This window comes from Microchirus variegatus, assembly GCF_963457635.1.
Source record: "Microchirus variegatus genome assembly, chromosome: 11".
Taxonomy (NCBI): domain Eukaryota; kingdom Metazoa; phylum Chordata; class Actinopteri; order Pleuronectiformes; family Soleidae; genus Microchirus; species Microchirus variegatus.
Window position 1 is genome coordinate 29,306,730 of NC_139812.1, and position 14,564 is coordinate 29,321,293.

Sequence of the window (14,564 nt, forward strand, 5' to 3'; positions counted from 1 at the left end):
CCTCCTCCTCCTCCTCCTCCTCCTCCTCCTCCTCCTCCTCCTCCTCCTTCTTCTCGTCCTCAGGAGTTGGACCGAGTTTCCCGTCTTTGTTTTTTTCTGACCGTCATCAGACTCTCCTCCGTGGTCAAAACACCGACAGCGTTCTGCTGAGTCATGCTCAGCTGCCCCAGGCTCCTCCCCAGGCTCCTCCTCAGGCTCCTCCTCAGGCTCCTCCACAGGCTCCTCCTCAGGCTCCTCGCCGTGCTCCGCCTTCCTGCTCCTTTTCCTCCTCCCTCCCCAGACCCAGAGTGTGCTCAAGCTCCGCCCTCCCTCCTGCTCCACAGAGTCTGTACGCCACACTGCCCCGCCCCCGCCGCTCCAACGGTCACCATGGTGAGGTCAGCAGGTCAGAGGTCAGGAGGTCAGAGGTCAGGAGGTCAGAGGTCAGGAGGTCAGCTCACTGCCCTCGTCAGCAGCTCAGGTCGCCGGGCGAAGGCCCCGCCCACCCTGTGCGCCTGGACGTCCCCCCTGAGGGCGACTGGCGTCGTGATGTTGTGTATAGGTCTGTGAAGCCCCGCCCACTTCCTCCTCCTCGTCTCTGCTCGCTCTGTGGACTCCTCCCTGCTGAGCTGCCACGCCCACTCTGCTCCACCTGCAGCGCTGATGTGGCTCAGCTCCGCCCACTCAGCTGACACAGTCACAGCGCCCCCTGCTGCTCAGGACCAGCCTGAGACTTTAAAGACACATGGGGCTCAAATCTACGTCGGTTTAAGTCCATGATGTTGAGGACATGAGGACATGAGGACATGAGGACATGAGGACGTCTTTGTCTCACTGTGACACACACTCACTCTCCCACACCAAAGTCCTCAGGAGCTGCTGGTCCTCTGCTGCCTCGTGTGGTCACTTTGTGTCATTGAGGTCAATCAAACACTGAAGGACTGGCTCTGTGCTCCCCCTACTGTCAGTGAATGGTATTATTTGTTCAATCAGTGGTAGAATAGAAGTCGTGTTCAGAGCAAAGATCTTTGGAGGGAAAAGTCCTGGAATTTGTTTTCAACCAAGATGAAACATTGATAAAGACGTTTATCTAAGTTTTAGTAATAACTTCTATCATCCACAGCTGATCGTTGTTGACTTGATTTATGAAGGAGACCAACGATCAACGATGAACACATGAACATGTCGTCACCTCGTTTACTTCCTCGTTGACAGTGAGGGGGAGGAGTCCTAGAGACAGAGGTCAGAGGTCACAGTTTAAATCACAGGAAGTCCTGCTCATAAACCTCTGTTCATATTCATATGTGGTTTAAACAGATTATAATCTGATTATACTCCACATCTATAGACCTAATCTACTCGTCTAAAGCAGAGATAGCCGCCGCCTCTGTGAAACCCCGCCTCCTCTGTGAAGCCCCGCCTCCTCATCCCTGACTTCTGTGGTTTCTCTTCCTGTTAGAGGATTTTAGATGAATAGCTATGAGCTTTTATTTTGAAAGGGTTGCAGCTAATATTTAGCATGGTGTTTTATTTTGGGTTATTATTCCACGGTAATAACAATAATAACAATAATAATTATATGCTGATGTTTATTAAAGCAGTGACTCGACTGTGAATCATCTAATCTGCTCAGAATATACTTATATTTTCACTGACATGAAGTAAACAAAGATAGAATGAATTAATATAATAAAGAGTTTCATTATTAAAATGGATTTGTTTTCTACAAACTTTCATCTTTGTATTTTTCAGATTTTCTTTGGAATTTTCCTCCCTTTTATTTTATTTTGACAGAGAAAAGGAGAAGTTTCTGCTCTTTTAACTGATTGTTATTAGAATAAATAAATAAATAAACATAAACCAGTGCAGATAAAAGGTTTTTATTGACAAACAAACTCAGATTATTTATATAAATATATCATCAATATATGGGATTTATCACAACAAATGTTTTCTTTTGATCAAAATATGTAAAAGATTCGTCTTCATCATAAATGTTCAGTTTAATCTGAGATTAAATCAGATCAGTCTGAATATTTGCTTTGAGTCTCATAAAAATCCAGAACCAGATAATCCAATCACATTCTCTGTTTCCTCAGCTGTCAATCACGTCTTCATAATTGAATCAATAATTAAACCAAAGTGTAAAGAAAAAATAAAACACATTTTGTTGATGATGTTGGGGGCAGAGTTATGACCCCTGCCACCAGGGGGCGAGCTGTCGTGTTTATTTACAGTCAAAACATTTTTATTTAATGTTTTATTTCCTCACATCTCCAGTCTGCAGTCGGCAGTTGAAGGGTTGATGGTTTGATTCCCAGCTGATTGTTGCACAGCGCCCTCAGGTGGTGCGATGCAGTAATAACCCAGTGAAGACATTGTCCTCTGACTCCGCCCATGCCCCGCCCCTCAGCTCCAGCCATATCTCCTCCCCTTTCCTGAGCCGCAGGAGTCCCACAGAGGTGGACCGCCCCCCCCGCCCCCCCGCCGCTGTCACATTCTGTCGGTTTAGAGACACTGAAACCCCGCCCCCTTTCCTGAGGACCACATGGGCGGAGCCAGACTTTAGATCCAAGGTGAGGATGAAGACGTAGACCCCGCCCACAGGAGCGGTGAAGGTGTCTGAGTGGACGTGTCCTCGGTTCAGAGACCAATCAAACGTCACCACGCTGTTGGAAATCTTCAGAGACGCCACGAACATCACGGAGTCTTCTGACACAAGAGCGCCACCTGGAGAGAGAAGCAGGAGAAGTGATGAACATGTGTCCTCTGTGCTCGTCCACATGTCCTTATCATGTGTCACTCACCAGGTAAATCCCTCCTGTTTCTATGGTTTCCTCTTCTTCCTGGCTCCTCCCCTCCTCCTGTGGCTCCTCCTCCTGTGGCTCCTCCTCCGGTGGCTCCTCCTCCTCTCTTCCTGTCTTTCTTAGTTTTCTGGTTCTTCACCAGTTGCCAAACCTTATCCAGGTCCAGAGCTGCATCTGACTTCAGCAGAACGTCAGCGTTGGTGAAGACGTTCTTGAAGAGCCTCAGATGTTCCTCCAGGCCTCTCTTCAGCCACATCACCTCCTCCTGCAGCTTGGACAGCACCTCCCTCTCTGTGGAGGAGCAGAGTTTGTCCTCCAGCTGCTTCACCTTCAGCATCAGCTCCTGCACCAGGTTCTCCAGGTTCCACAGATCACTGCCGTCTCCTTCAGACTCTGGACGCAGGACGTGCTGCTTCTCCTGGGCGGCTTCTCCACTGTTAACAGGGAGGAGGTAGGAGGAGGAGGAGGAGGAGGAGGAGGAGGGTTGGTCAGCAGATGGCACCTCCTCTCTGTCAGCTCCACTGTGTCTTCTCAGCTCCTCCTGCAGCTTCCTCAGCTGCTCCTTCAGGGCTGGGATGGAGTTGGCCTCCTGCTCCTGGACCGGCAGCTCCAGGAACTCCAGCACCTCCTCGCCCAGGAGGAGCTCCAGGACGGAGCTGTGTCTGACGGCGTCTTTGAGCAGAGAGTTGAAGAAGCCGGAGAGAAGCTGCAGCTCCTTCTTCAGCTGCTCCTCCTCCTCCTTCAGACCTTTGACCTCCGCCGCGCTGAAGGTCACTGAGCTGCTGAGCTGCTCCAGAGTCAAGTTCATGCTCTGGGTCCTGGTTCTGGTCCTGGTCTGATCCAGGACTACAGACTCTCTCACCTACAGGAGGGAGGGGTGAATGAATGAGTGAATGAATGAATGAATGAATGAGTGAGTGAATGAGTGAGTGAGTGAGTGAATGTGTGAATGAGTGAGTTAGTGATTGAATGAGTGAATGAGTGAATGAGTGAGTGTGTGAACAAGTGAATGTGAATGAATGACTGAGTGAGTGAGTGAGTGAATGAGTGAGTGAATGTGAGTGAGTGAGTGAGTGAGTGAATGAGTGAATGTGAATGAGTGAGTGAATGTGTGAGTGAATGTGAATGAGTGAGTGAGTGAATGAGTGAGTGAGTGAGTGAGTGAATGTGTGAATGAGTGAGTGAATGTGAATGAGTGAGTGAGTGTGTGAACAAGTGAATGTGAATGAATGACTGAGTGAGTGAGTGAATGAGTGAGTGAGTGAGTGAATGTGTGAGTGAGTGAGTGAGTCAATGAGTGAGTGAGTGAATGTGAATGAGTGAGTGAATGTGAGTGAGTGAGTGAGTGAATGTGAGTGAGTGAATGTGAATGTGAATGAGTGAGTGAGTGAGTGAGTGAGTGAGTGAATGAGTGAGTGAATGTGAATGAGTGAGTGAGTGTGTGAACAAGTGAATGTGAATGAATGACTGAGTGAGTGAGTGAGTGAATGTGAGTGAGTGAGTTTTGTTACCTCATGAAGACCATGTTGCAGCGCCTCCACCGCCGCCTCCCAGTCACTGGCTCCGCCCCATGGCTCCACCCCTCCATCATCATCCTCTTCCAGGGCTATTCTGTTCTCATTGGCCAGGGCTGTCACATTGGCCACGCCCCTCTCCAGCTGAACCACGGCGGCCGTCAGTGCCTTACAGTCACAGTCGGGGGAAGAGTGGTTCTGATAGTGGACGGTGAACAGATAATCCATGTCCACGTCCATGTCCTGAAGGTGATCGGTGTGTTGAGTCACGTTGTGCGTCAGCTGAGTCACGTTGTGCGTCAGCAGAGTCACGTTGTGAGTCAGCTGAGTCACGTTGTGAGTCAGCAGAGTCACGTTGTGCGTCAGCAGAGTCACGTTGTGAGTCAGCAGAGTCACGTTGTGCGTCAGCAGAGTCACGTTGTGCGTCAGCAGAGTCACGTTGTGCGTCAGCCGAGTCACGTTGTGCGTCAGCCGAGTCACGTTGTGCGTCAGCAGAGTCACGTTGTGCGTCAGCAGAGTCACGTTGTGCGTCAGCTGAGTCACGTTGTGCGTCAGCTGGTGCACCTCCTTCAGGACGCCCACCTTAGCCTCCTCCACCTCCAGCCCCGTCTCCATGAAGAGGATCTGACTGCGTCGAGCGGTTTTGTTGATCATCTTCTCCAGATCCTTCAGGTCAAACCTGAGTCTCTGGATGTTTCCTGAGGCCACGCCCACGTCCTCTATCAGCCCGCCCACCTGCACCAGCCAATCACAGAGCAGAGAACACAAAGAGACTTTGAATGACAGAGGTCAGAGGTCACTTGATAATAAAGTGACCTCCGACACAAAGCTCCGCCCACCTTGACCGTGTTGTTGACCACCATGTTGTCCAGACGCTCGATGGCGTCCCACAGCGTGGACGAGTCTGTGGACGCCAGTGGCTGTGGGCGGAGCATGGAGGGAGGGGGCGGGGCGTGGGTCTGATCCTGGTCGACCTTCAGGTCTGACAGTGTGGCGTTGATGGCCTGCAGGCTGATCTGGGGTCAGAGGTCAGAGGTCAAAGGTCAGAGGTCAGAGTGAACGTTACATACAGTATATGAGACAGAGACGTCGACCTCTGACCTGCAGCGTCTTCTGCTGACGTTTCAGCTTCACGTCCGTGTCCATCTTGAAGCTGGTGAGGTTGTGGTGCAGCATTGCATGCTGGGATTGGAGTCTGTTGTCCACGTCCATCTTGTGCGTCTCCATCTGTGCCTGGACCTCCCTGATGTGATCGTACACCTCGTCCAGTTTGGCGTCTAATATCTCCTCTGCTTCCTGGTTGTGCTGAAGCGCCTCTGTTGGCCCCGCCTGCGGCTGAAGCTCCGCCTGCTGCTGAAGCTCCGCCCCCAGCCGCCCGCCCTTCAGCTGCAGCACCTCCCGGGCGAGGTCGCCCACCTGTCGGGTCAGGTGATCCACAGAGCGGTTGAAGTGATGGAGGAGCGGCTGCAGCTGGGACAGGACCAGAGCCATCATCTCAGGGAATTCTGGGTAATGGTGGGCGGCGTCATCATCGTCTACAGGTGAGGAAAGTTAGAAAAAACTCTGACCTTTGACCTTTATCACGTGTGTGTGTGTGTGTGTGTGTGTGTACTCACAGGGATAGTGGCGTGGTTGATGTTGGCGTCCACGGTGTGGGTTCAACCTATCAGCGCCGTGGTGGGCGTGGCCTGAGTCCAGGTCATGGGGCGTGTGATGGGAGTTGTGGGCGTGGCCTGTGTCACGGGCGGGGTGTGTGGTTGTGTGGTCGTGCTGATCCTGGACGTCTGAAACACAATGACATCATCAGCAGGTCAAAGGTCAATCTGTCACAGGGACAAAGAGACAGGAAGTGAGGCGCTGTGGTGGCTGATGGGAAGTTGTGTTTTTCCTGGTCATTGTTAAACTGAAGTGACCTCTTGACCTTTAATGTGGAGCCTCAGGAGCTCTAGACCACGCCCCCCCCACATGATCACATGACCATGAAGGTCATCTGCACTAAAACACTCCTGGTTTTCAAAGTAAAAGTCTCACGTCTGTTTCTACACTAAAGTGTGTTTCCTGTGTGTGTGTGTGTGTGTGTGTGTGTTTACCTGTGTGTATTTACCTGTGTGTGTGTGTGTGTGTTTACCTGTGTGTGTGTGTGTTTATCTGTGTGTGTGTGTGTGTGTTTACCTGTGTGTGTGTTTACCTGTGTGTGTGTCTTTACCTGTGTGTGTGTGTTTATCTGTGTGTGTGTGTGTTAACCTGTGTGTGTGTCTTTACCTGTGTGTGTGTGTGTGTTTATCTGTGTGTGTGTGTGTTTACCTGTGCGTGTGTGTGTGTGTTTTTACCTGTGTGTCTTTACCTGTGTGTGTGTGTGTGTGTTTATCTGTGTGTGTTTATCTGTGTGTGTGTGTGTGTGTTTACCTGTGTGTGTGTTTACCTGTGTGTGTGTCTTTACCTGTGTGTGTGTGTGTGTTTATCTGTGTGTGTGTGTGTTTACCTGTGCGTGTGTGTGTGTGTTTTTACCTGTGTGTCTTTACCTGTGTGTGTGTGTGTGTGTGTTTATCTGTGTGTGTTTACCTGTGTGTGTGTGTGTTTACCTGTATGTGTGTGTGTGTGTGATTACCTGTGTGTGTGTGTGTTTTTACCTGTGTGTGTGTTTACCTGTGTGTGTGTGTGTGTGTGTGTGTGTGTGTGTGTATTTACCCTGTGTGTTTTTACCTGTGTGTGTGAGCAGAGGAGTGGAGATCTTCACAGGGGAGAGAGGCTTATACCTACACACACACACACACACACACACACACACACACACACACACACACACACACACACACACACACACACACACACACATTAGAGTAAACCTGGTGTTTTTTTAACTTTCATTTCTGTGAAAATTAAATCTTTGTCTTATTTCTCACAGGATTTATAAAAAGGGGGCGGAGCACAGGAAGCAGAGTGACAGGAAGTGGCAGCAGGGCCGTACCAAGTGTTGCTTTCATTGAGGGGGTGGACACACTTGTGTTTATTGTTTTTTATAAAAGCTGGACTTTTATTTTCTCTGTCTGTAAAACAGAGACAAACACAGGAAACATGTTGTTATTTTGGTCAAAGACATTTAAATGTCTCACATTTAAAGAGACATTTAAGACACAGAGACACTGATGTGGACAGACACACAGAGACGTGTCCCTCTAACTTCTTATCTGACCATGTGACTCAGTCACTTCCTCAGTCGTCTCTGGAGAGCAGGAATATTTAAATCTGTCCTCTAGAGTCTGTGAATGTTGTTATGAATGTTGTTATGAATGTTGCCCACACATGAACAAAAATACACCCACGTATTTAAAATAAGTTTAAAGATTAAAATGTCCCTGTGTCTGTCCACCATGTCTCTCTGTCTGTCCACACACAAACAGGAAGTGGTGAACAGGAAGTCTTTTTTTAAAAACACTTCTTTTGTCTTCATTAGGTTTGAACCCTTCAAAATAAAAGCCTCACTTCTTCTTCTTCTGTTTCCATCACATTTACAGTAAAATAATAAACTCACCCGGTCCTGACGGCGTCATTCCCTCTGTCTCCTGTAGGGGGCGTGTCCACACTCTCAGACACGCCCCCTCCTCCTCTTCCTCCCTCCTCCTCCTCAGGATCTCGAGCTCTCACCTCACACTGAGCGCTCAGCAGCAGACCCAGTAAACCCAGAACCAGAACCAGTTCTGGTTCTGTCATCCTGATCCTGGTCCTGATCCTGGTCCTGATCTTGGTACTGGTCCTGATCCTGATCCTGATCCTGATCCTGGTCCTGATCCTGATCCTGATCCTGATCCTGATCCTGGTCCTGATCCTGATCCTGATCCTGATCCTGGTCCTGATCCTGATCCTGATCCTGGTCCTGGTCCTGGTACTGGTCCTGATCCTCCTCAGCTCTGAGTGGAAGTTCAAACAACAGCAGCTTCATTTACCCTCTTGGGCAGAGGGAGGGGTGTGTGGGTGAGGGGGTGTGGCCAGGGTGGGTGACCACGCCCCCTCCTTCCTGTGCTGTAGGGTTTGTTGACGCCTCACTTTGACCTGATTCAAGAGTCAGTGTTAAAGTGTTTAGTGTTAAAGTGTTAAAGTGTTAAAGTGTTTAGTGTTAAAGTGTTTAGTGTTAAAGTGTTTGGTGTTAAAGTGTTAAAGTGTTTAGTGTTAAAGTGTTTAGTGTTAAAGTGTTTAGTGTTAAAGTGTTTGGTGTTAAAGTGTTAAAGTGTTTAGTGTTAAAGTGTTTAGTGTTAAAGTGTTTGGTGTTAAAGTGTTTAGTGTTAAAGTGTTTAGTGTTAAAGTGTTTAGTGTTAAAGTGTTTAGTGTTAAAGTGTTTGGTGTTAAAGTGTTAAAGTGTTTAGTGTTAAAGTGTTTAGTGTTAAAGTGTTAAAGTGTTAAAGTGTTTAGTGTTAAAGTGTTTAGTGTTAAAGTGTTTAGTGTTAAAGTGTTAAAGTGTTAAAGTGTTTGGTGTTAAAGTGTTTAGTGTTAAAGTGTTTAGTGTTAAAGTGTTTGGTGTTAAAGTGTTTAGTGTTCGTCTGTATTTCACTCCTTCTCCTTCCCTTCGTCCTCAGAGTTCACTTTAACTCTCTCAGAGTTCAGGTTCATAAATGAGACACACGTCCATCACTCCTGACGCTCGAGGATCAACAAACTGCTGCGATGTTTGTTTGTGTAACAATGAAATAATGTCTGTTTCCTGGACTTGTTCTGTTTTTACGACTGTTAGCTGCTGACACACCCACACACACACACACACACACACACACACATTCTTGTACTTGCTGCATACTGAGGACCAGCATTTCCACTTTATAAATAATACAATTACAAATATCTACTCCATGAACGACATCTACAAAGAACTTTTTTTTGGTCCAAAATTTAACGTCATACTATACTATGTCGACCAAAATGTAAAAAAAAAATTGGGCCAAAAATTTTTGGTCTAAAATTTCACAAAACCATCATACAATATTATGTCGTTCAAAATTTGAAAAAAAAAAATTACCCAAAATTTTGGATCCAAAATTTGTCAAAAACGTCATACTATGTCCTCCAAAATTTGAAAAAATATTTGACAAAAAAAGTTTAGTTCAAATTTTGGACCAAAAACTCACTACACTATGTCGTCCAAAATTTAAAAAAAAAATTTGACCAAAAATGTTTGGTCCAAAATTTGACAAAAAACGTCATACTACACTGTCGTCCAAAATTTGAAAAAAACAAATGTGACCAAAAATTTTTCGGCCAAAATTTTACAAAAACGTCATACTATGTCCTCCAAAATTTGAAAAAATATTTGACAAAAAAAGTTTAGTTCAAATTTTGGACCAAAAACTCATACTACACTATGTTGTCCAAAATTTAAAAAAAAATTTTGACCAAAAATGTTTGGTCCAAAATTTGACAAAAAACTCATACTACACTATGTCGTCTAAAATTAAAAAAAAAAAATTGGGCCAAAAATTTTTGGTCTAAAATTTCACAAAACCATCATACAATATTATGTCGTTCAAAATTTGAAAAAAAAAAAATTACCCAAAATTTTGGATCCAAAATTTGTCAAAAACGTCATACTATACTATGTCGTCCAAAATCTTTAAAAAAAATTGACCCAAAATGTTTGGTCCAAAATTTGACAAAAACGTCATACTATGTCCTCCAAAATTTGAAAAAATATTTGACAAAAAAAGTTTAGTTCAAATTTTGGACCAAAAACTCATACTACACTATGTCGTCCAAAATTTAAAAAAAATTTTTGACCAAAAATGTTTGGTCCAAAATTTGACAAAAAACGTCATACTACACTGTCGTCCAAAATTTGAAAAAAAAAATGTGACCAAAAATTTTTCGGCCAAAATTTTACAAAAACGTCATACTATGTCCTCCAAAATTTGAAAAAATATTTGACAAAAAAAGTTTAGTTCAAATTTTGGACCAAAAACTCATACTACACTATGTTGTCCAAAATTTAAAAAAAAATTTTGACCAAAAATGTTTGGTCCAAAATTTGACAAAAAACTCATACTACACTATGTCGTCCAAAATTTAAAAAAAAAAATTGGGCCAAAAATTTTTGGTCTAAAATTTCACAAAACCATCATACTATACTATGTCGTCCAAAATTTGAAAAAATCTTTGACAAAAAATTTTTGGTCCAAAATTTGACAAAAACTTCATACTACACTGTCGTCCAAAATTTGAAAAAAAAAATGTGACCAAAAAGTTTTTGGCCAAAATTTTACAAAAACGTCATACTATGTCCTCCAAAATTTGAAAAAATATTTGACAAAAAAAGTTTAGTTCAAATTTTGGACCAAAAACTCATACTACACTGTCGTCCAAAATTAAAAAAAAAATTTTGACCAAAAATGTTTGGTCCAAAATTTGACAAAAAACTCATACTACACTATGTCGTCCAAAATTAAAAAAAAAAAATTGGGCCAAAATTTTTGGTCTAAAATTTCACAAAAACCATCATACAATATTATGTCGTTCAAAATTTGAAAAAAAAAAAATTACCCAAAATTTGTCAAAAACGTCATACTATACTATGTCGTCCAAAATCTTTAAAAAAAATTGACCCAAAATGTTTGGTCCAAAATTTGACAAAAACGTCATACTATGTCCTCCAAAATTTGAAAAAATATTTGACAAAAAAAGTTTAGTTCAAATTTTGGACCAAAACTCATACTACACTATGTCGTCCAAAATTTAAAAAAAAATTTTGACCAAAAATGTTTGGTCCAAAATTTGACAAAAAACTCATAATACACTGTCGTCCAAAATTTGAAAAAAAAAATGTGACCAAAAATTTTTCGGCCAAAATTTTACAAAAACGTCATACTATGTCCTCCAAAATTTGAAAAAATATTTGACAAAAAAAGTTTAGTTCAAATTTTGGACCAAAAACTCATACTACACTATGTCGTCCAAAATTTAAAAAAAAAATTGGGCCAAAAATTTTTGGTCTAAAATTTCACAAAACCATCATACAATATTATGTCGTTCAAAATTTGAAAAAAAAAAATTACCCAAAATTTTGGATCCAAAATTTGTCAAAAACGTCATACTATACTATGTCGTCCAAAATCTTAAAAAAAACATTTTGACCAAAAATTTTTGGTCCAAAATTTGACAAAAAACTCATACTACACTATGTCGTCCAAAATTTGAAAAAAGAAATTTGACCAAAATTTTTTCGTCCAAAATTTTACAAAAACGTCATACTATGTCCTCCAAAATTTGAAAAAATATTTGACAAAAAAAGTTTAGTTCAAATTTTGGACCAAAAACTCATACTACACTATGTCGTCCAAAATGTAAAAAAAAAAATTGGGCCAAAAATTTTTGGTCTAAAATTTCACAAAACCATCATACAATATTATGTCGTTCAAAATTTGAAAAAAAAAAATTACCCAAAATTTTGGATCCAAAATTTGTCAAAAACGTCATACTATACTATGTCGTCCAAAATCTTAAAAAAAACATTTTGACCAAAAATTTTTGGTCCAAAATTTGACAAAAAACTCATACTACACTATGTCGTCCAAAATTTGAAAAAAGAAATTTGACCAAAATTTTTTCGTCCAAAATTTGACAAAACCATCATACTATACTATGTCGTTCAAAATTTGAAAAAAAAAAATTACCCAAAATTTTGGATCCAAAATTTGTCAAAAACGTCATACTATACTATGTCGTCCAAAATCTTTAAAAAAAATTGACCCAAAATGTTTGGTCCAAAATTTGACAAAAACGTCATACTATGTCCTCCAAAATTTGAAAAAATATTTGACAAAAAAAGTTTAGTTCAAATTTTGGACCAAAAACTCATACTACACTATGTCGTCCAAAATTTAAAAAAAAATTTTGACCAAAAATGTTTGGTCCAAAATTTGACAAAAAACGTCATACTACACTGTCGTCCAAAATTTGAAAAAAAAAATGTGACCAAAAATTTTTCGGCCAAAATTTTACAAAAACGTCATACTATGTCCTCCAAAATTTGAAAAAATATTTGACAAAAAAAGTTTAGTTCAAATTTTGGACCAAAAACTCATACTACACTATGTCGTCCAAAATTTAAAAAAATTTTTTGACCAAAAATGTTTGGTCCAAAATTTGACAAAAAACTCATACTACACTATGTCGTCCAAAATTTAAAAAAAAAGAATTGGGCCAAAAATTTTTGGTCTAAAATTTCACAAAACCATCATACTATACTATGTCGTCCAAAATTTGAAAAAATCTTTGACCAAAAATTTTTGGTCCAAAATTTGACAAAAAACTCATACTACACTATGTCGTCCAAAATTAAAAAAAAAAAATGTGACCAAAAAGTTTTCGGCCAAAATTTTACAAAAACGTCATACATTGGTCCAAAATTTTACAAAAAACTCATACTACACTATGTCGTCTAAAATTAAAAAAAAAAAATTGGGCCAAAAATTTTTGGTCTAAAATTTCACAAAACCATCATACAATATTATGTCGTTCAAAATTTGAAAAAAAAAGAATTACCCAAAATTTTGGATCCAAAATTTGTCAAAAACGTCATACTATACTATGTCGTCCAAAATCTTTAAAAAAAATTGACCCAAAATGTTTGGTCCAAAATTTGACAAAAACGTCATACTGTCCTCCAAAATTTGAAAAAATATTTGACAAAAAAAGTTTAGTTCAAATTTTGGACCAAAAACTCATACTACACTATGTCGTCCAAAATTTAAAAAAAAATTTTGACCAAAAATGTTTGGTCCAAAATTTGACAAAAAACGTCATACAACACTGTCGTCCAAAATTTGAAAAAAAAAATTTGACCAAAAATTTTTCAGCCAAAATTTTACAAAAACGTCATACTATGTCCTCCAAAATTTGAAAAAATATTTGACAAAAAAAGTTTAGTTCAAATTTTGGACCAAAAACTCATACTACACTATGTTGTCCAAAATTTAAAAAAAAATTTTGACCAAAAATGTTTGGTCCAAAATTTGACAAAAAACTCATGCTACACTATGTCGTCCAAAATTTTAAAAAAAAAATTGGGCCAAAAATTTTTGGTCTAAAATTTCACAAAACCATCATACTATACTATGTCGTCCAAAATTTGAAAAAATCTTTGACAAAAATTTTTTGGTCCAAAATCTGACAAAAACTTCATACTACAGTCGTCCAAAATTTGAAAAAAAAAATGTGACCAAAAAGTTTTTGGCCAAAATTTGACAAAAACGTCATACTATGTCTTCCAAAATTTGAAAAAATATTTGACAAAAAAAGTTTAGTTCAAATTTTGGACCAAAAACTCATACTACACTGTCGTCCAAAATTAAAAAAAAAATTTTGACCAAAAATGTTTGGTCCAAAATTTGACAAAAAACTCATACTACACTATGTCGTCCAAAATTAAAAAAAAAAAATTGGGCCAAAAATTTTTGGTCTAAAATTTCACAAAACCATCATACAATATTATGTCGTTCAAAATTTGAAAAAAAAAGAATTACCCAAAATTTTGGATCCAAAATTTGTCAAAAACGTCATACTATACTATGTCGTCCAAAATCTTTAAAAAAAATTGACCCAAAATGTTTGGTCCAAAATTTGACAAAAACGTCATACTATGTCCTCCAAAATTTGAAAAAATATTTGACAAAAAAAGTTTAGTTCAAATTTTGGACCAAAAACTCATACTACACTATGTCGTCCAAAATTTAAAAAAAAATTTTGACCAAAAATGTTTGGTCCAAAATTTGACAAAAAACGTCATACAACACTGTCGTCCAAAATTTGAAAAAAAAAATTTGACCAAAAATTTTTCGGCCAAAATTTTACAAAAACGTCATACTATGTCCTCCAAAATTTGAAAAAATATTTGACAAAAAAAGTTTAGTTCAAATTTTGGACCAAAAACTCATACTACACTATGTTGTCCAAAATTTAAAAAAAAATTTTGACCAAAAATGTTTGGTCCAAAATTTGACAAAAAACTCATGCTACACTATGTCGTCCAAAATTTAAAAAAAAAATTGGGCCAAAAATTTTTGGTCTAAAATTTCACAAAACCATCATACTATACTATGTCGTCCAAAATTTGAAAAAATCTTTGACAAAAATTTTTTGGTCCAAAATCTGACAAAAACTTCATACTACACTGTCGTCCAAAATTTGAAAAAAAAAATGTGACCAAAAAGTTTTTGGCCAAAATTTGACAAAAACGTCATACTATGTCCTCCAAAATTTGAAAAAATATTTGACAAAAAAAGTT

At 40.2% G+C, this 14,564-nt stretch overlaps 2 protein-coding genes across 2 annotated transcripts in view; one reads left to right on the top strand and one right to left on the bottom strand.

The window, feature by feature from the left end:
- Window positions 1-682, top strand: part of LOC310933931 (ubiquitin carboxyl-terminal hydrolase 54-like) — a gene marked incomplete at its 5' end in the record, with an annotated part of 12,316 nt that extends 11,634 nt beyond the window's left edge. The window contains one exon of the mRNA XM_083897501.1: window positions 64-682. Within this exon, the coding sequence (XP_083753627.1) occupies window positions 64-671 (608 nt within the window). The 3' untranslated portion in view covers window positions 672-682. The remainder of the gene's footprint in view (window positions 1-63) is intronic.
- Window positions 683-1,989: 1,307 nt separating this feature from the next.
- Window positions 1,990-8,135, bottom strand: LOC310933932 (uncharacterized protein). Its single transcript, XM_083897502.1, has 8 exons — window positions 7,833-8,135; window positions 7,004-7,056; window positions 5,917-6,084; window positions 5,402-5,835; window positions 5,140-5,316; window positions 4,298-5,035; window positions 2,787-3,648; window positions 1,990-2,709 (listed from the first exon to the last, which is right to left on the bottom strand). Exons 1-8 carry the CDS (start codon window positions 8,009-8,011, stop codon window positions 2,321-2,323), a joined length of 3,000 nt encoding a protein of 999 aa, XP_083753628.1. The 5' UTR covers window positions 8,012-8,135; the 3' UTR covers window positions 1,990-2,320.
- Window positions 8,136-14,564: the final 6,429 nt, after the last annotated feature.

What these genes read in the sequence shown, in the direction of transcription:
- LOC310933932 (XM_083897502.1), bottom strand. Translation starts at nt 8,011, where the DNA reads ATGACAGAACCAGAACTGGTTCTGGTTCTGGGTTTACTGGGTCTGCTG. An exon ending in AATGACGCCGTCAGGACCGG is followed by an intron (nt 7,057 to 7,832) that starts GTGAGTTTATTA and finishes GTGTGTGTGTAG; the next exon opens with GTATAAGCCTCTCTCCCCTG. An exon ending in GTCAGCAGAAGACGCTGCAG is followed by an intron (nt 5,317 to 5,401) that starts GTCAGAGGTCGA and finishes CTCTGACCCCAG; the next exon opens with ATCAGCCTGCAGGCCATCAA.